Source organism: Mustela nivalis (genome assembly GCF_964662115.1).
Source record: "Mustela nivalis genome assembly, chromosome: 4".
NCBI lineage: Eukaryota > Metazoa > Chordata > Mammalia > Carnivora > Mustelidae > Mustela > Mustela nivalis.
In genome coordinates this window covers 114,802,021-114,824,423 of record NC_139023.1, presented here as the reverse complement: position 1 = coordinate 114,824,423, position 22,403 = coordinate 114,802,021, and the positions used below count along the sequence as shown (strand labels likewise).

The 22,403-nt window shown below is 34.1% G+C and overlaps 1 protein-coding gene across 4 annotated transcripts in view; it reads left to right on the top strand.

The window, feature by feature from the left end:
* The window catches only part of CCSER1 (coiled-coil serine rich protein 1), a 1,379,910-nt gene that overhangs the window by 884,443 nt on the left and 473,064 nt on the right, over positions 1-22,403 (top strand). For all 4 annotated transcript variants that reach the window (XM_082727420.1, XM_082727421.1, XM_082727423.1 and 1 more), the window contains exon 10: positions 9,102-9,146. In XM_082727420.1, the coding sequence (XP_082583546.1) occupies positions 9,102-9,146 (45 nt within the window). The remainder of the gene's footprint in view (positions 1-9,101; positions 9,147-22,403) is intronic.

Here is a 22,403-nt window from a genome sequence, read left to right as displayed (position 1 = left end):
ATTTTCTTTTAATCTTTGTCTGCCCCAGGAAATATTTCAATTGAATATTACATTTCTTTCCAAGAAATCAAGAACCCTGGAATCCAATCTCATTTACTTTAACTTTTCTTTTTTCACAGTTATTGCCAAAACCTAAATAAATTCAAAACCAAGAATTTATTTTGGATTTACTTCTCCAGTATGTAAAAATGACATGGTTTAAGTGAAGTTTAATATAATTCCAGAATTAGGCTTACTCATCTAATGGGTTACTTATTCATTTATTAAATATATATTTATTTAATCCATCTCTATATACATAAAGCATAAAGTGATACTTACTCATGGAGGTAGTTAGTATGTGTAGTGGTTGCAAAAGAAACTTCGTAATCATATATTCTGCATTCAGTACTAAACTCTACCTCTTTCTAGCTTTGTAACCTTAGACAAGTTAACCTCTCTGCCTCAATCATTCTATGACAAAATGAGAATTAATAATGGCACTTGCAACATAGTATAACTGTAAGGAATCAGTTACTGTGAGGAATAGGAAAAGGTCATTCAAGGTGCTTAGCACTAAAGTGCCTGTCTTCTAGGAAGAATTTGATACATGTATACTGTACTTGTTATATGCATATGTGTACATTTAAAAATATCCTGTGGTGTAGTTATGTTATTACTTAGGAAATATGGGTTGATTTCCCATTTTTGAAATGTCAGAACTTTAGCTGTGAAGAATGGTGAAGTCCCTGAAAATAATGACATATCTTGGCTTCTGAAAAGGGAGATGAGGAGAAATTCAAAGCAGCTAGTGAATGGATTACAGAGATCATGCACATAAAGTTTCAAAGATGATTAGAATGACTAACTTTGAATAGAAGAAAGGGAAACGAAATTTAACACATTTTGACACTTGCTTGTTTTTAGTTTTAGGATAGATTTTAGCCTGTTCCCAGGGACACTACAAATCTCTGACTTACAATGCCAATGTAGTATTAAAAAGTGTTTCCAATATAACATTGTGTTTCATTTGTAATTCCATGTAATTGTAATTCCTTTAATTACAAAGTGTTTTTAAACTATGTTCATTAACTTTAAAGGAAGACTGGGCAGGGGTGCCTGGGTGGCTCAGTGGGTTAAGCCTCTGCTTTCAGCTCAGGTCATGATCTCAGGGTCTTGAGATTGAGCCCTTCATCAGGCTCTCTGCTCAGTGGGGAGCCTTCTTCCTCCTCTCTGCCTACTTATGATCTCTGTCTGTCAAATAAATAAAGAAAATCTTAAAAAAAAAAAAAAAAGGAAGACTGGGCATTATATACAAGAGTGGATTCTTGCCGTTTTTAAGTAGGTTCAGCAGCCTTGGGAAAGTTTCTAAATTTCTAAGTCTGTTCTGCCAACCTATGACTAGTCACAACTGTCACTTACAAAATGAATCCTAAATAAGGCTAAGGTTAGGAATCCAGATATACAACTGAAGATTCCTTTTATCAGCAATGTAATTGAAACTTGACACTGAATTTCAAGTCTGTGCAGCAAGCTGATAGATGAAAAGGCAGATATCCAAATTAAGAAAACCTGAATTTAGGAATCAGCTAAGGTTGACAATAGGTATGTCAAGTTGTGTTCGGATTTGCTGGAATTTTTTACTTCTTGAGTAGTTTCATCAGTCTCACTGAGGAGCCATACAAGATGGGAAGATGCATAGCAAGAACCTATCTGCCTGTCTCAAAATTAAAACAGCGCAGATACCAGATTTTAAAGTTCACGAGAGATCATCTGGTACGACTCTTACATCTTTCCACCCCCATAGTGTTTTCTTCGTGGGTAAACCAGAATCTTTAGTTAACATGTTCTCATCTTCCAAAATGTGGTTTTCTCCTTAAAATGATGTCCCTGTTTAAGAAGAGATATAGTCGTAGAAGCAGAGAGACTGGAAGTGTTTTACTCACACTCTTATCATTCTTTGAGGCCATGTATCATAGCCACAGAATGAAGCTAACAATGGCAAGAACCAAGGTGGCAGAGCAGAACAACTACAAGGTTATTTTAGCTCAATATGGGAAGATGATTTGGTTGTGATATGTAATAACGTTATTCTAAGAATTGAATGACTCAAGTAAAACACTTAAAGCAGTGCTTGGCACATGGAGAACAGCCCCAAAATACTAATTATTTTTATAACTGTACTAACAGTCTTTCGTTTGGTTAATATAAAAAGACAGCAATATCTGAAGCTACTGATAAAAATTAGTACACACATTACGTTAGCTAGGGACTAGGCCCAGAGCTGTTTCTTATGTGTAGTCTCTCATTTATTCCTACAAATTTTCTCAGTTTTACAGCTGTGGAACCTGAGACACAAAATGGTTAAGAACTGCTCCAAAAGCTATATAGCTTTTAAGACAATGATTTATAATAGAGTTACTAAAGCAATTTGGTAAAAGAAAGATAGTCCTGGATTCAGGACCCACTGACCAAAGTTCAAGCCCTGAATCTGCCACTTATAAGTTAGGTTCCCTGCGACAGGCCCCCTCATCTGTCAAATGAAGAGGCTGAACTACAAGTTAGTTAAAGCTGTTCTAGCGCTTTCTAATGCCTCCATGTCTGAGGCTATATGTGAAAATTTGCGCAGTTACTTGTGTCACTTTAATTAATTAATTAATTAAGATTTAATTTGTTTATTTGGCAGAGAGAACACAGTTAGGCAGAGCAGCAGACAGAGGGAGAGGGGTAAGCAGATTCCCCGCTGAGCAGGAAACCTGATGGGGACTCTATCCCAGAACCCAGGAATCATAACCTGAGCTGAAGGCAGATACTTAACCAACTGAGCAACCCAGGAGCCCTATTTGTGTCATTTAAAAATTAATTTTGGGGATGCCTCTTTGCTCGATCATTAAGTGTCTGCCTTCGGCTCAGGTTCTGATCTGAGGGTTCTGGGATCAAGCCCCAAATCTGGCTCCCTGGTCAGCAGAAAGCCTGCTTCTCCCTCTCCCAATCCCCCTGCTTCTGTTCCCTCTCTCGCTGCGTCTCTCTGTGTCAAATAAATAAATAAAATCTTAATAAATAAATAAATAAATATCAATTTTGTTTTCATCTAGTTAAATCATAACTACTTTTTACATTTAAGGAAAATCATCACAATGAAGCCTTCGCAGTACCGAAAAGGAGATATTCACTTCCTCTGTTCATTCCATAGTTCTTCATATTGGAAAAGGAAATCAACTTAATAGAAGGGTATTGGATACTTTATTTCTGAGTTTTTGCTGATAAGGAGGCAGGGGAAATCTTAAGGACATGAACAGCTTGGGAAGAGTTTATAATCATTATAAAGGAGAATATCTCTCCACTATATGTATTTTAGACAGAGATGACCTCATACCACAGCATAGTTACTGGTCTTCATGCAGACATTTAGATAATAGATTTTCCGCCTTAATGCCTTACTAAACTATCTTAATTTAGCACACTGCAGAACATTTGCTTTTTTTTTTTTTTTTGCCTACAATGTATAACATTTTGGTTTGATCTTATATGCTTAAAATTTTTTAGAGCATATTTTATTCCTTTTTTAAATTTTTATTTATTTTTTTAAATTAACATATAATGAATTATTTGCTTCAGGGGCACAGGTCTGTGAATCATCAGTCTTACACAATTCACAGCACTCACCATAACACATGCCCTCCCCAGTGTCTAAAACCCAGCCACCTTATCCCTCCTTCTTCACCCCCCTGCAACCCTCAGTTTGTTTCCTGAGATTAAGAGTCTCTTATGGTCTTGTGCTTAATTTTTATCAACACAAAGAATTTAAGAGTCTCTAGTGAGAACATCTATATAGTGAGGGAAATACAATTTGGTTCACTCATATTGGTCAGAATATTTTTAAATATGATTTTTCTCAAGACATGTTGAATAAATACTATATCTGGACTGCTTAAGAATAATGAAGTGGGTTTTCATATCGATGAAAATTTTGTAAGTCTTAATTTTAAGAGTCAACCAGTATACATATGTGTGTGTGTGTAAACATACTTTTACTGTTCTTGTCTACTTCAAGTCTTCCTGAGAGCAATTTTAACTCAGTGAATAGTGTTAAAACATTCATTTCTTTCTGATTTATTTCAATGTATATTTTAGTAGAGATTCTGCAAAATATGAAAATGCAAAGTATTTTTTCATTTAAAGACGTGAAAATTGTGTGGTATATCTCTGAGTGAACACAAAGGAGCTTGGGTTCTTTGAGATTAATATTTCTTTCAAATATAATTCCTTTTCTTGACTGTTACTGCTTAGTTAGTTGGCGGAATCTTATGGTCTGATCTTCCAAAGCACTGACTAAGTTACTGACAGTAAGAGTTAGCAAAAATCAAGATTGATACAGTTTTCCTAGTCAAAGCTGGAAGTCACAGTTTGTATTCCCCTAAAAGCTTTCCCCACTCAAACTCCCTGACTTTCTGAATTAAAGGCTTAGTCTTTTTTAGTCTTAGTCTTACTCGGACTAATTTCTGTCATCCCTTAGGAGTTACCATCTCCCAGATCATACTTCACGAATTCTTCGTGAATCTTATTATGCCCTAGATCATTTGACTTCTCCATTGAGACACACTCTTGCCTGAGGCCCCGTTAGTATGAGGAGAATCCTTTTAGATCATTATTCCTTGCCCATTACGGCTGCCAAATTCTTGGCATCAAATTCTCTGACTCAGTTCTTCAATCTTAAGATAGGCCTTTTAATAATTCAATGCTTAAATTATGACCAAGCTTTTTACATAGTTTACATAATATACCATATCTGTGCTGGCAAGCTTACCCTCCAGTCCCTATCCCATTCAAACAGGTACACTTTTTCTTAAAGTTCTGAAATCCAGCTCCTCTCCATCACTACATTGCCTTGAAGAATCTTCATGACCCTTGCATGAGTTCCATGTTATAATAAATTTGTGTCCTTATGTATGGAATGCATTAAACATTTGTGATTACTGTGAATTTGAAGAAACTTGATGAAGGATGAATGGATGAACGTGGTATCCAGGCTCTTAAAATATTAGATTAAGTTTTGCTTTTTTGTACATACTTGCTCTATGTTCAGATGGTATCATTTAAATTTTGTAAGCTTCTATTTTTTTCTTTGAAAAAGTAAGTTTCAAATACATACCTTGACTTCTGCTTCTATTCATGAATGGGTAATGACTATATGACTCATGCTCTTGCTGTAATAGTTAGAAAATTGGACAAAGCATGTAATGCAGTTCTCACACATTAAAAAAATAGAGAAACGCCATAATTCCTGAGAGAAGGGAAACAAATCAAGAGCACCTACAATACCTGAATTTCTTCCCAGAGGCAATATAGAGACCATGGTGCATCGTGGGACAGCTGGGAGAGAACTTCAGGGTCTTTGAGGAGACCCTGAGTTTGGAGAGAACAAGACAACTAGAATTTGTGGGGTAGATTGCCACAAAGGAGGGAAAGACACAGAGAGAGAATTCTAGAAATTTGTATCAGTGTAGCCCTGAGAATTTTGAGTAGTGACCTATTACAAATATAGAATGAGATTTCACAAGGCCAGGTGAAAAACAATGGCCAAAAAGGAATAATTGATAGAGAACTTTAAGTAAATGAATTCCCTGAGCTCTCACAGTTCTGGAAATCTTCATGGAGTATTCAGTGGAGAGCACAAAGTGTCAAGCTGTAGTAATAGGAATGAGTCACTCTAACCATTCCTTGAGACCCATCCTAAACATTTTTTACAAACAAGCATCAGAAGGATCAGTTAGATCCAAAAGTAAATTAGCCATCAGCGAGAATCAATTTTTAACTCCTTCTAGGGCAATAAAATCTAGCACTAAGCAAAATAAACATCAGTGTCTGGTGACCAATAAAAAAGTCACTGGACATGAGAAGAAATAGGAATATATGACCATCCTCAGGAGAAAAGTTGGCCAATAGAAACCCACCTGGAAATGACAGATGATAGAATTAAAGACAAGAAGTTCAAAACACTATTAAAAATAAATATGGGGGCACCCAGCTGGCTCAGTCAATTAAGCCCCCAACTCTTGGTTTCAGCTCACATTATAATCTCAGGGTCATGGGACTGAGCCCATGCCCAGCTCTGTGCTCAGCATGGAGCCTGCTGGAGATTCTCTCTTCCTCTGCCCTTCCCCTCATTCTCACATGAGTCCTCTCTCTCTCAAAATAAATAAAATCTTAAAAAATATATAGAAATGAAAACTAAGATATCGAAATAAAAATTCACTAAATGTGATAAATAGATTAGACAGAAGAAAATATCAGTGAACTTCTCAAGAGTTCAAGAGAAGTCTCAAGAGAAGAGAAAGACTTTAAAATGGCTCAGTGTCAGCTGCTGAGACTGTAACAAGCCATTTAACACTTAATTTGAGTCCCAGAATTGGATGGCAGGGGAAGTAGGAAACAGAGAACTTGTGGTAATTTTTCCCCCAAATTTTATGAAAGCAATAGCTACCTCAAATGTGGTTATGAGTACCAAATAAGAAAACGTGTGCATAAACATTTTTGCTTGTGCTTAGCCAGCATGAACGTTCTCATTGTACAGTGTTTATAAATATGTTCCAGATATTTTGCATCCTTCAAATAAAAGGCTAAAACCAGGACATTTTTTTTTAAATTGGTCTTCTATGTAGACACATTATATACATAATAATGGCAATAAAAGTTAGAGTAAGAGGAGGAAGAACAAAAATATAATTATTATTTTGGGATATACTGTGCCTGGTCCTTTATTAAGTACTATACACACATTATTCAGTCTTCATAGAAACCTTGTGGCATAGCCATGATATTATTTTTTGAGAACCAAAAAATGAGGTTGAGGGCTATTATGTAATTTGTTAACCTACAGAAGAAGATGATAAACTGGAGATTTAAACCCGTATCAGTCTAAATTCAAAAGCATATCATTATAACATTTCCCATATTCTCAAAGTTATGAGCATGAATGCCTCTATAGAATTTATTTTTAACCTACACTGCCAAGTTTAAGAAATGTTCTGTAGTTTGTTTTATATCTTTTTCTATGTGAATTTTAAGCTTCCAAAATGTATTCTGTAAATGCAGGTAATTTTCTACACTCAGAAATTGGGCTGTCATTTATATACAAGAATAACTGGTTTGCCAGATTGATTCTAAGGCCATTTCTAGAGTCAACAGAATAATAGTCTATTTTTACAAATAAAATAGACTTATTGAATATTTGTGTTAATATGTTTCTGTCTAAACAAGTCAAGAAATGAGTTTACACAGGAAAAGGTGAAATTTTAAACTTGTAAACACAGATGCTGTCACCAAATGAAAAGATATACCTAATTAGTAAGGTATCACACTTCCAATGTTCTGTTCAACAAAACCACAAAACAATAATCGTTCTTAAATTCCAAAATATAAAACTTGGAATGAAATACTTAAGTTCAGCATATCTTTCTTGTGGGCCAATTTTCTCACCAAATATATTGGTGATAATGTAGAATATAGAGTTGGGGTTGTATGCTCTTCAGTTTTCATCAAAAACAGAGAAACAGTTTGACTTAATCAAAACTCTTTTTTTTTTTAAACATTTTATTTATTTATTTGACAGAGAGAGATCACAAGTAAACGGAGAGGCAGGCAGAGAGAGAGAGAGAGGGAAGCAGGCTCCCTGCTGAGCAGAGAGCCTGATGCGGAACTTGATCCCAGGACCCTGAGATCATGACCTGAGCGAAAGGCAGTGGCTTAACCCACTGAGCCACCCAGGTGCCCCGACTTAATCAAAATTCTTAATGATAATTATAAAATGGTTAAAAACACACTTTCTAAAGCTAAATCAAATAATTTAGAAGCATGTGAAAAATATTTATGATAAATTTCAATATTTATTTGAATTTTTTTCAGCTTTTCATCTGATAGTGTTTCTAAAAGAAAGGAAAAAAATGAAATGTGGCTATAGGAGAGTACATGGGTCCTCATTTATGTCTGTCTTTGGTATTTTAAAAAATTAATCTCAATTTTCAAAAACTCTACCAAAGTAAGCATTTGCTAAAGAGGGCATGTATAGCATGGAGCACTGGGTGTGATGTATAAATGATGAATCTTGGAACACTGGAAAAAAAAAAAAAGAGTAAGTCCAAACACCTTCTCTTTAAACACCTCACAATTGGTCATTTTACAGCCTTCTTTCCTCTCCACTTCTTTGTGCCCACTTCACCAGTATGCCAGTTAATCCACCCATCTTTCCTAGACCTCTCAAAGAGGTACTTCTCAAACTACTACATATGAATCACCTGGAAAGTGTGTTAAAATGTATATTCTTGCTCCATGTGTCCTGGGTGGGTTCTGACAGCCTGCATTTTTTAAAATAATAAGCAATTTTTAATTAAGGTGTAGTTGACATATAACATTAGTTACAAGTGTACAACATAATGATTCCAATATTTATGTACACTGCAAAATGATCACAATAAGTCTAGTTGACAGTCAACACCACAGAGTTGCAATTTTTTTCTTGTGATGAGGACGTTTAAGATTTACTCTCTTAGTGATTTTAAATATGCAATATGGTATTATTAACTATAGTCACCATGATGTGCATTATGTCTTCATGGATAGTCTGCAACTTCTGATTCCTAGGTGGCATGATGCATTAGGCACCTCACTTTGAGTGGCCAGGTTTTTAGAGTGTTATATGCAATAGGTCCTCCTCTTTAGCCTCAAAGACTTGTTAGATGCGATCTCCTCTGTGGACTCTACGTGAATGCCCATTCCCAGGCTGAATGACCCTCTCTCATCTTATGCTCACAGAAAATCCTTTATGTGCTACTTCAATTGTAGACAGTACCTTTTAGATTATGGTTTCACCAAGGGGCAGGCAATCACTGATAAAACAAATACTTTACATTTTATTTTTACCTGTGATCTTAGGATTTAGCAAGAAATCATTGTCACCACATTTGGAGACTTTCTCAGATATGGTTATTGGCATACGCATGAGATAGTCATCTATATATAAATCTTCTTTGTTAAGAGAATTATTTTACTTCAAAATGTTTGCTCCACTACTAATTACTAAGTATTAGTTACTTCTTTGCCAACAATTTTTTTTTTTTCCCCAGGGTTTGAACCTGAAAAGACTGGAGGCAGTACAGGGAGGGAGAGAGGTAAGGAAATCTGAGGGAGAGGGAGAGGGAAGAGGAGAAAATGCTTACAGTGATGGTGACTGATGATGATGATAATGGTGGTGAGAATGTGTGGAGAGGGATTCTGTGGACATACATAATCCATTCATTTGGTCAAAGCACATTTTACACAGTTATGTAAATGTATTATTTGTGCTTATTTTTCTGAAACTAGAGAAAGTACTGTTTCTCTTGTTTTAGGTAAGGATTGTTGCTGTTAAAATGGATTTTTTTGCAGCAGCAGGACCCTCTAGATGGGGCAGCAAAGCCTTTGTAAACCGACATTACAAGGCAATATTTAAAATGTCCTATGAGAAATTAGCAAAGTTCTAACAATGCAAACATTTTATGACATTTGAGATTCTTTGCTCTCCTATCCAAGGCCATTGGCATATGCTAAAAAGTTGGCATCCATCATTTGGTAGTGTAAAATTGCTTTGGTAAGACTAGCAATTTTAAACCTTTCTCTAATTATTGTTTATCCCAGATGCTTTATAAAGAGGGCAACTTTAAATAGTATCAAACATAATACTATAATCAGGCACATTATATATATATTATGATTTTCTAATTCTAACTGAATGGGGAGACTTAAATTTGACTAAAATTCTTTCCATGCTAAAATATGGAAATGCTGTACTTTGTGATTTGGATTGTTGGCGGTGGGGAGAGTGTGATATTTAATTCTGTGAATCAATATTTTCTTGTTGCTCACAAGGTAAATTTAGTTTTAAAAGATATTTTTTAGTAAAGGTGAAACTATTTTGTTTTACAAAATGAGAGAGTAAATATTACTCCCTCCCCATCTGTGGCCTCTCTTTCGCTAAATAGCAATTTCTTCTGTATGGAGTTACAAAGTATTTTCCTCTCCTTTCTTTGCTATTCTAATTTCCAGTTGTTTGTTCTTAGTATTTGGCATTTTAGATTCTAGTAAACTTGTTATTAGGGCCTCTTTACTATTTATTTGCTATTTCCACCCAGAATAATGTGTTCCTTTTGAGGGACACATAATAATTGCTTCACATTGGCAAAAGAGCTGGAGAAAGTGAAAATGTAGATTAAGTTTTAGATATTTTTCATGTTGTAGAAAAGCAAGGTAATAAGGATATAGTCATTTGTAAAGAGGTGACAGGGGAGTGTGTAAGGAATACCTCAGAACCATTTAGTTTTGGGAGTATAACTACTTTCATCCGGACATGACCAAAATGGATCTACTTAGAGAAAGAACTTAGCTCATTGCTTCCTAAGTGGGAAGTTCATACCCAAGCAGTGCTGCCACAGTCTCTCTCTCCTCATTCAGTGCCTTTAGGGAAATAGAATTTGGAGTCACCTAGCTTCTCCCTGTTGTCACCTAGTCCAATAGTAACTATGTTAAATCCATATATTCATTTAAAGACATTGCTAAATGATAGCCAGATTCTTCCTTTATTTTGCCAAGCTTTTGTGGTTTTGCATGTTATTTTTCAAAGCCAAATGACTGGTTTTTATTGAAAAGAGTTACTATTAAGCTTTATTGCTTTTTCATTTTCTCTGACTTTGTTTTTATTAGAAATGTATTTATCAGCAAAGAACATGTTGATAATGTGTTTTAAATTATTATTTTTTTCTTAAAGCTGTTTTATGATTTGTGTGAAAGTCAAAATTTTAATGATCTACAATATAATATATATATCTGCATAGAGGGGACAAGATGATTTGGGTCTCTCCTTGAGGTTAGCGGAGTGATTGTGAAGAAGGTAAGTTCATCCGATCAGTGAGAGCCCAGTATTGTCTTTGGTCCTTGACAGTAATGATCCAGAATATAAACTAAATGATGACTATTAAAATTCTAAACAACTACTTCACTTGATCTCTGTGCAACAGTGGATTACATGGGCATATTTCTGTTTAACCAAGACTTACCTTAGTTTTCCCCATGTTTATAAAGCCCTATATATTCTATGGTAAGAGGCTTTGGAAGAAGGTCAGACAATGAGGTGAAATTTGTTGTGAAAACTATTCTGGCAAGTCTCAGGGATAGGTGATCTATGAACACAGAGTGCACTGACTATGTTAAAAGCCTCCTGATCTCTCTTGCTTACAAAATATCACATATATTTCTGATTCCTATCTACTCCGTTCTGTTATGTGTGCTTTACGATGATGTAGAGTACACTTCCAACTATGTTGATTTGAAATGTGTGGATTTAGGAAATTCTTACTCAAAGCCTTCTCTTAGAATTCTTTATCCTAATGCTACTGTGATTGATGAAGATTTAGTAGCAATGATTACTTCTTAAGATGAATTAATTTGTCTTAGTTTAAATGACAGATATTCCCACTAGGTGTTGATGGATGTAATACCAAGAGCCTATTACCAAATATTTATAAGAAGGTTTAAGATGTGTTGTTTAAAATGTTCTATTTACTTATTTGAGATAATGAGAGTGGTTAGAGTATGCATGGAAAATTGAAGCAGGCAGTAATATCCTATTTAGCTAAGTGATAAATACTATTAAAAAGCTAATTGCTAGATAGGAAGGCCACATTTAAACACTATACACTGTATAAAAATATAAATTAAGAAGTGATTAAAATATAAACTACCTTTCTGAAGGAAATGGAGATGGGCGTCACCTAAATTACTTGTATTATCGTGAAATATTTGAAAATAGATATTAGTTCAACTAAAAAAGTTACATGAGTATTTTTGCATATTTATACATGCACACTGTATATAAATTGAGGGGGCTAATCAAAGAAAGATTAGTGGAATGTTGTACAAAATGTGATTATTTAACTGGTATTTCTACCTAATTGTAAATGAACTTCCTATCTCCAGTGAGATCTTGTAACTCAGTGAAAAGTCATTGAGTATCACACACAGAAAAATCAATGTATCTCTTTTCTCAAGGAACTTCTGTTCTCCCACACAATGCTTTTGCTGTTAAATGTAGATTGAATCAAGTTAGTGTAGGTTTTCTTAAAATACTATATACCTTTGTTATTTCAAATGGCATCATATATTCCAAAGTATAGTTTTTGTTAACTTATTAATGATTTATCTCTGTGTGTGTACATATATACTAATTTTTAATGGCATATTGTCTCTACTTCTGCCCTGCCTCAAAAATACTCAATCATCAATATTCTGTGTATCTTAAATCGCAAGTTTAAATACATATAATATGTGACTATATATTATAGATGAAGATTACTCTTATGTTTAGATATCTAAATCATGGTTAAACATTTAATTTCAGAAAGTTTACTGAACATGGTTAGCTAGTATGAGAGACAATTGAACTTATGAAATGTGGCTGTGTTGTTGAAAGTCACAGAGATTTCTGAATTATAAAAGGATGGAAATAAAGTACAAGTGTGTAATGATCAAGGATCACTTTTACATAATTTGCAGAGCTCACATCTCCCAAAGTGATAAACAGAATAAGTAGAGATCATTTTGCCATTCTTCATCTGGATTTCTGAAAACAAGATTAATAACATTGGTATTCTTGAAGATTTTGAATAAATAGTTTTATACTCTTATAAGATAGATTATGAACATGCTTAGCAAACATCTGAAAGAAATTTAACACTTTAGAAAATTTCTAGAAGCATTCCTTAGGAATATGACCAAAACACATTATAGATTTACTCATCCCTTTTCTAGAAAAATATCCTGTTGTGGTTTGGAAATCTTTCAGTGGATTATATTTGGCCATGATGTTAAAAAAAAAAAACAACAACACTTGGGGGAATGCAATTATAAGAATTATATGCAGGTAGACACGTTGTTAGGAAAAAGTAGACATCTCAAATTATTAAAATAGCTGATTTGCGAATGTGTGATTCTTAAAAAAAATCACAAGCATGTCTTGCAACAACCCATTGTATAGTACAAGATGTTTCACCTTCTCTATTGAACTACAGTATTGCCAATCCTCTATCTTTTTGTCTGTTTTTTTTGTTTGTTTTGCCAAAAACCATAAATAGGAGGAGGGTGTGGAGTTAGGTGAGCCTGGTGGTGGGGGTGGGCATGTATTGAATAGAGCACTGGGTATGGTGCATAAACAATGAATCTTGGAACACTGAAAAGGAAATTAAAGTAAAAAAACATAAATAGGAAATTATGGATAATATGAGTTTCTAATACTTAAGAAAACATAGAGACATTAGAAAAGGTAGATTGAAAATCAAATGTTTAGTTAAGTGCTATTTACCCAACCCTACTTTATATTTAAATGCATTATTCATTTAAAATCATAATTTATGATTTTCTATTTACTTAAGGCACACTTAAGCATATGATACTTCTAAAGAAAGTATTTATTTTATTAATATGGTAAACAGTGGATGTCATGTCTTTAATAATATAGTTGGATAGACTTTGCATTATTTATCTCTTGGAAAATTATGTATTTCTACTTGAAGCTGAAAGTCATTTTTAAATTTGAGCCTTAAAAGGGAGAAAGTTTAAAGAATGAGATAAATGATACTCTAGATTTCAAAATAATTTATTTGCTTGGAATATCAGCGCAAGCATTATTATAAGTGTAATAAAATAAAAGTCACCTTTGATTTTTCTTTCCATATATAATTTATTTAGAATCATTAAACAGATTATTTTAGGTCTAGGTTATTGCTTAAATTAGGAAAACTCAATATTATTTCTCCTAGGTCAAACAGACCTCTGGAGACTGAGTTGTTTTTTTACAAAATAAAGAAGATAAATATGTGAGCTCTAAGGATTGAACTAAACTTGAAGAAATTGTATTGTTCTTGGAAGTAAGAACAGCAAATAATAGTAAAAGTGCTGAAGTTCCATTCTTCTCTTAAAATCTAATATTTTATGTAATTTTGAAATTATAGAAAATACTTCTTTTATAGCTTTATGCATCAAATAGCAAATCTTTACTAAGAAACAGATCTTGATTACCAGTTATCTTTAATAATTTTTTTCTATTGGGCGCCTGGGTGGCTCAGTGGGTTAAGCCGCTGCCTTCGGCTCAGGTCATGATCTCAGGGTCCTGGGATCGAGTCCCGCATCGGGCTCTCTGCTCAGCAGGGAGCCTGCTTCCCTCTCTCTCTCTCTCTCTGCCTGCCTCTCCATCTACTTGTGATTTCTCTCTGTCAAATAAATAAATAAAATCTTTAAAAAAAATAATTTTTTTCTATAAAACTCTCTTCTATTAACATGTTTTCTTTATTGTTCAATATTCAGAATAGACTGAGAGTTTCTACTTTTGTTCAATTTCAGCTGTCTCATTCTTGGTTGTTGTAGAGTTTGGTAGAATGAGAAATTCTTTTATATCCTCAGTGATAACACAATTTTGGGAAGGAAATATATATGGCTAATATTGTATTCCTTTTTGAGATATAAAAACTGAGATGAAGATAGCTCTTCCTTTTATAGCTAGAGTTATTCAGTGGTACAGTGCCTATAGTTTGCTGCTGAGATGTGATTTACAGTTTGATTTTGAGATGAAGAGATCTTTAAGAACTCAGTAAAACATAAAGATATTCCTTTTTTTCCACTTCTCCAATAAAGGAGATGAAAGATCTTTCTGCTTATAAATCAATATTTAATTGAAAGAATTACATGAGACCATAATAATGATTCCTGTTTCAAAAGGTGTTTGACGTGATAAAATGAGTTCATATGTACAAAGCGCTTTGTGTGGTGCCTGCCACATAGGAAGCACCCAATAAATGGTAACAATTACCACTATTATTTTTCATTGTATCTGATCTTACCTTCATTTATTCCTCTGTCAGAGACAGAGTGTTGTGTTGTTGGAAGATTTTGCTCTCTATATGAACTAGTCTACTCCATGGGAATCAAAGATATTCAAGGCCTAGCCTGACACTTACAGTATTTTATATTCTAAATTCGTTCTGAGATGACAAATTACAAATAGGACAATAAAATATACTTGGAATCCATTGTTTAGCCTCAGAAATCCTTTTTTTTTTGAACCTCAGAAATTCTTAATTTCGTATTTTACCACAGATGAAGAAAAATGGATTTATGTTTTCCACTTAGCATTGTTTACAGGAAGGAATGCAGAAGGCCTGTAAGTTTTAGAAGCTATTTCCCATATCCCCTCTATTTTCTGAGTGACCTTCAAATTGGAATTTGAAGATCTCTTCTATGCTTGTAGACTGTTGACATTCCAAGGACTATCCAAAAGAAACCTGTGAGTTATGCATAACCTAACTTACTAAATCCACTTCAGTAAGAAAGAAAACATCCTTAGTAGTACCTCGGATGAGGGAATAACATAAAAAAGATGTACATTCCTCCCCCCCCCCCCCACTTTCTTTTGGAGACATTTGATTAGCTAGACTAGATATCCCTTGGGTATCTGACAATGACAAAACAATATTTCCTAAGAAAAGCAGCGGGGAAAAAGTGGGAGGAAAGGAGAGCAGGGAGAGGAAGCCAGCTTCAGCAGGCACGAGGTGAATTCTCCCATAATTGATACTGTAACTTCAGATTGCGCTGGGTGGAATTATGCCAATTAGAAACATATGCATGAGGTAAAGTATCAAGTAATCAGGGATTTGACTTAGAGGGCCAAATAGATTGAGAAGACACATGGAAATTTTTCCAGGGCAACTTCCTGTTTTAAGAACCTGGCTTAAGCCCAGGTGGAGAAGCTGAGAAATTCTAACTCTAAGCAAAATTAAACTAAGTAGAACCAACAAAGACAAAACTAGAGAAAGTCCTTATAAAATTTCAAAAGGATACTCAAGAGCTTTGTCTAAAGGATAACAGTATATCAAAACCTTCTAAATTCATGAAAGCTTGTAGCTAGAACTCTTATTGACTCACAATGGAAAATCATGAAAACAAACTATAGGTCATGCTATAATTACAAGAGCTAGTGTTTTCATTTAGGGTAAGACATTTCAAATTTGATAGGTAACCAAAGGATTATGAAAAAACATTCTCATTTCTAGGAGGCAGAAACTCTGTGTTTGGGAGGTTGACAAAAAGAACTTAAAGGTTAGACCTAATGCAGGGTTTACTTCTCTGTTGCTGTGAGACTTCAGTGGCCTCAGAGGATCATGTTTCCTGTAGAGGAGCTTAAGTCAGGTTGCACAGGGATTTCAGTAAGACTGCTATAATTTTTTACTATTGACCTACCAAAACACCACGAAGAAATGAATCTTTTGATCAAGCAAAACTGTTGCAATATTGCAATTAAAAGGAACACTACATTAACAGGGTTTTAGTAGGTCGCTCAACAGGCAAATTAGGAGGTTATGGAGAATGGGGAATGTGGAGGATATTTAGAAAGTGGTAAGATCCAGGCAGGTTGATGTAAAGGCAGCCTTATAAAGAAATGTAACAGGTAGAGACTAGGCAGAGTTTATGACATGATAGCTTTGCCTCAATGTGCGCAATAGGTAAAATAAATAAAGGTTCTGACTTAAGGTTTCATAAATGCAATATATTTTCTTTGTTAAATGCAACATATTTTCTTTGTTTATGAGTGTTTGTTTTTAAAAATATTTGGATATTTATAAATACTTATAATTTTAAAATTTTAAAGTGGTTGAGGACTAAGATGGATTATAGTAAAAGGATTTTCAATTTCTAATTAATATAAATTTAGACACCTGTTTTTATAAGGAACATATATTGTTTTTAGAATCAGTTAAACTCTGGGAATATCTTCAGTTGAAAAGATAAACCATAACAATTTATGGTTTTATTTCACTCTTTATATATATTTTTGAAAGTATATCCTTACACTCAGGGATTTTTTTTTTTGCATTATTTTAAAATTTTGTATGTAAGTGAATATGCAGTTATTTTTGGACCTATACTTATGCCAGTTGATAGAAAAGAAATATGCTACTCCACATGGTCTAATTAAGTCAGGTTGCTTTCATCAGGGAAGTATATATTCATATATAAATGAAGAGATCACTTACGATTCCTTTCTTAATTTCAGATAGAAGGTAATTGCCACCTCAAAAATATACAGAAAAAAAATAAACGTTTTTATTTTTCTACTTAATCATAACTTAGTATGAGAATATCTTTTCTCTTTCTATTTATATTTTCATGTAGAATAAATAATCCCCACATAAATGTTCAATTGCTTTTTCTGACTAATGTAGTAAAATCCTGTAAACCTACAAGAACCCACTGCTTCTATTTTCTGGAGAATTCTTGGCCTACTTGTAAGTAGATCCCCAAATCTCTTTCCATCCTTTGGCCATCCATTCAGGTGAGGACAGTTATTTGACATTATGTCTACTTTCTGTTTACATTGTGAGCTGAAATCTGTTACTTTAACACAGTTGTCTGGACCTGGATACTCAGCTTGATGGAATGGAGCACTACTGATCAGTTCCATTGTTGTCCTTTAATTATATCATGGGACCTCCCTTAGTCCTTAACCCGTGATCACCACATTGTTATTCAGTATATAATCTAAAAATTTTAAGTAAAATTTCCTAATAACAGAATCATATATTTAGGATACTTAACTTTAAGAAACATTGTACTGTCAAAATATTATATGAACAATTGTTTTAATAAGATTAAAAATGTAAAGATTAGAGAACTTCAGACTCATGCAAATGACAGTTGTGTTCAAAATAATAGCTTTAAGTAAAATTGCTAAGACACACACTATTAGTTTGCTAAGGCCACTAGAGCGAAGTCGCATAGACGGTGTAGCTTTGATACTTGGAAATTTCTCACAGATATAGAGCTAGAAGTCCAAGATCAAGGTGTGGGCAGATTTGACTTCTTCTGAGACTTTTCTCCTTGACTTGCAAATGGCATGGTCTTTACATGGTCCTTACATGGCTTCTCCTCAGGGTGTACACATCCTTCACTGTTTTTTTGTGTGTGTCTAAATTTCCCCTTATAAAGATACTAATCATATTGGTTTGGGCCAACCCTAATGGCCTCATTTTACCTTAATTAACTCTTCAATGGCCCTATATTCAAATAGTCACATTCTAAGGTACTTGGGGTTAAGGCTTCAGCATATGAATTTGGGAGGGGACCCAATTCAGCTCATTACACATATCAAAAGTAATACAACTGCACTATCCATGTCCCTCAAAAGAGAAACTTCATTTCTGCCTTTCACTTATTTACTCAGGAACATCTTGTTCTATTCAGTAACTTTGAAATTTGATTATAATCAAATTCCAACCATAAACAGTAAATAAAAGAATAAGATAACACATGTAAATAATTCTTTATCTGCCATTCTAATATTAACCCCAAATATTTTGATAACAGATACCACCCAAAGGGAAGCTGAAGCTCATTTGATGGCCCAAAACTGACGTGAACTAATATGAACCTGTTTATGAACCTGAGTCTTTTTTTTTCCCCACTTCAAGTGGACATTTGTATTTTGCCACAAAAATATCAATATGTTTGTACAAGTTACTGCTCCAAACCCTACTTAGGATATTCAAAAGATATGGCATGTGTTTTATATTATTATTTTAAAATTGGGACAATTCTGAATTACCAGATACATCTAACCTTAAGAATTTTGGATAAGGGACTGTAGATCTATTGTAGTGTATATTTTACTCTAAACCACTAGAAAAATAGAGTCCTGTGTCTTCACCATAGAAATATTTGAATTAACACTTGGTAAGTGCTTATCCTGTATTTATTATTTAATATTGTTGTAAGCACTTTATACATACTCACTCATTAAATCCTCACAAACTTTTGAAATAGCCAGTACTATTACTCTCATTTCAGAGAAGCAGCAGCAAAATTAAATATATATATATATATATATATATATATATATATATATATATATATAATTCAAGTAACATTCTCAGAGTCTTATAATTAGTAAGTGGTGAAGCTGGGATTCAAACCTAGAAAGCACCACTTCAGAGTAAAACTTCAGCACACCATGACTCAGAAGCAGTGACATGAGCGATTTACCACAACTGGACATTCTGACTCCTGGCATTCTTCAGGACAGTTATCTAATTTTCACTTGCTAAGCATTCATGTTCTCTCTCTCGCCCTCTCTCCGCCTCTGTTTTCTTGCCCACGAACTGACTACGTATAGACATTATCTTATTGAAGATCATCACCACAGCTACTATGTTGTTTTGGTTAAGGACTAATTAAGTATAAAGGATAGAAATCTACTTAAAATTTTTGTTAAATTGAGTAGTATCAGGTGCATCCATTTGAAGGGAGTATTCCTTGATCATTTGAAAAATGATCAATAATCAGTTCTTTTTCTCTATTTCTCTGTTCTCCAATTTTGTCATTCTTCTGTGTAAACTAGATAGCTTCTTTACTTTTTTAAAATTATATTTTGCCCCTGAGGGTCTCAGCTATCTCCTTTAAAGTTGGACAATCACCTCTAATTATAGATAGTGTAATGTCATTTCCCCCAGCTCATTCACATGCTTCAGACAAATAAATACACTTAGCAACAGGAACTAGGGTAAGAAAACTGATTTTCTTTCTTTCTCTTTCTGTTCTTTTTCTTTTTATGATGTTCAAATGATAAAAGCACCATTTTACTCCTCATTTTAGTTTATCACTGATGATAAACTCATGATCTGGTGTTCTCCTTAAGACTGTGGTGGTAAGGGAAGATAAAGTCTAAGTGACTCTTTTGGAATGGAGAGTGAGCCACTGTTGTCATTTTCTTGCATTATTTTTAAGTCAGTAAGAGTTGGGTAGGGAAAATATAAACTTATCTGCAACAAGAAGTTTGTGCAATTTTTCTTTGGACTGGGACTTTCCTGTTACTTCTTTCCTGATCATCATTGCAAAGTTAACTTCTCAATTGTCCCTCTTCTCTAAATCTATTACCTCTGGAGTTGGAAGGGGTCGCTTATCATTCACTGATTAAAAATAACATATAAGGGGAGACAAATTTTAGCAATATAATAAAACAGTTTTCTATCCAGATATTACTGATTCAATATATATCTGATTCCTTCTATTTCTCAAACCAAATTGTTGTTGATATGTGAATGCTGAATATTAGCATGACCTGTACTTCACTTTTGTAAGCTAGATGGAGGGGGATTAGACAATATTCTGCCTGGGAAAATTCACAATATACTTGCTTGTTCATTTCTCATGGCATCAGGGGTAGGCAATCTCAAATAGAACCTAGAGGAATATTCTCTAAAACAGCGGAGAGAAATTAAAGGCTTATGAGAGTTTATATTCTTATTTGTGGGTACTCAAAAATATTAGATTCAATATAAGTAAATCAATAATATTTAGAAATTTTAAATCAAATCCTGAGTATTGTCCTATGCTTGGTTATGTAAAAATCAATTGAAATCTAGACTTACTGGGGTACCTGGGTGGCTCAGTCAGTTAAGTGTCTGCCTTTAGCTCAGGTCACGATCTTGGGGTCCTAAAATCGAACCCCACAATGGGCTTCCTCCTCCTGCTTCTCCCTCTCCCTCTGCTATTCCCCCCTGCTTGTGCATGCGCATGCTCTCTCTCTCCCTCTCAAATAAATAAATGAAATATTTTAAAAAGAAATATAGATTTACTTAATATTCTAGCAGTCTGAATTCTAGAAATTAAACACATTTGTCAAAGCACATGGAATCAGTTTCAACATTCTGTGTATGCTCTATATAACCTTTTGGCTACCTTTTACTAAAGACAGAAAAATGGTTTATTTTGTCTTCCTTGCTTCCAGCCTATCAAAAGAAAGTTGTAGCTTTCTTCTCTAGCAAGTTATATTCAATAACATATTTGCTCTAGTTTACTCCCTGGAAATCAAAGTCACAAGGGATGCTGAGAGTAGGTAACACCAAGTACAAAAATGCCCAAAGTTGACAGAGGTCAAAAGCATTGGGGAAAGCAAATACTCTTCCAATTTTGCGTTGAAAACGATATGACTAATCTTAATAAACAACTTTTGATGAAACGAAACAGGTGAGAGCCATGTTGAAAATGGTTCAGGAGTTGGCAGCAAGCAAAGGATGTGAAAAGCATTTAAAAGAACAGTGAGATGCTGCCTAGAGAACATAGTGACTTTAGTATCCATTTCCAGAGAATGGAATAATTACAGATGCTCTTGGGTAGAACTCTGACAGTCTGAGAGCAAAGAAAACTGCAAACAGCTTAGATGTTAATGGAGTTTAAGAGGATCATAAAATAATGTATAAGCATTTTATGTATGTTTTGTAGACAAAGACATCTATGACACAAAAATTAATTACATTTTTGACTATATGGTACGAGGCAGTGTAGGAGAGTAGGTTTTTTCAGAGAACACATATTTTAGATCTTCTACTACCAGTCCTGTCCTTTTTTTTTTAAATTTTTTCAATTTATTTATTTTCAGAAAAACAGTATTCATTATTTTTTCACCACACCCAGTGCTCCATGCAATCCGTGCCCTCTATAATACCCACCACCTGGTACCCCAACGTCCCACACTTCAAACCGCTGAGCCAGTCCTGTCCTTTGTCAGCAATGCCATGTTGAGCAACTTGCTTAACCTTTCTCTACGTCGGTTTCTTCATTTTAAAATTAAAATTTGTAGCTGTCACTTACCTCATGGAATTGTTACATATGAAGAAAATGGTACTGCGATATGAAAAATAATGAACTCAATATCTGGTGCCAATAAAAATACCCAATATGGAAGTTTTTAAATACAGTATTGTTTGTCATTGTCACTGTTACTTTGAATTAATAAAGGCAGTAGACATTCCACTCTCTGAGTATAGAGGCACTTACTCAGCACCACATCTCAGGTGGACTGTTACCTGTTTAAGGAAAAACTTCTCAGGGATTCCTATTTGTAAAAGTTGTACTTGATGCATAGTTCTATTATGTTATGTTTATCATATTATATTGTGACTCTTTATTTGTCTCTCCACAAGTCTGTCAGGTAGATAGAGTTCCTAGAGAGCAGGGTATTAGTCATAAAACTTTGCATCATTCCTTGGATAGAGTAAAGCACCCAATAAATATTTGTTGATTGAATATTGTTCCTTTTTAGAATCACTGAGAGTTGGGGTTAGAACATCTATGTGAGTTCCTTTCTATATGGATCACTCATTTATTCCTTTTGATTTTCATGTATTTATATACTGTGGTTTCATTTATAAATATTAAAGTAAAATTAATAAGTATATTTCATTTAATTTATTCCCACTTTTCTACTTAAAGAAATAGATGCTGATAATAGTTGATCATAGTTTAGGTGAATTGGAGGAATAAAAATTTGAAATTGTGAGAAAAAATATAAA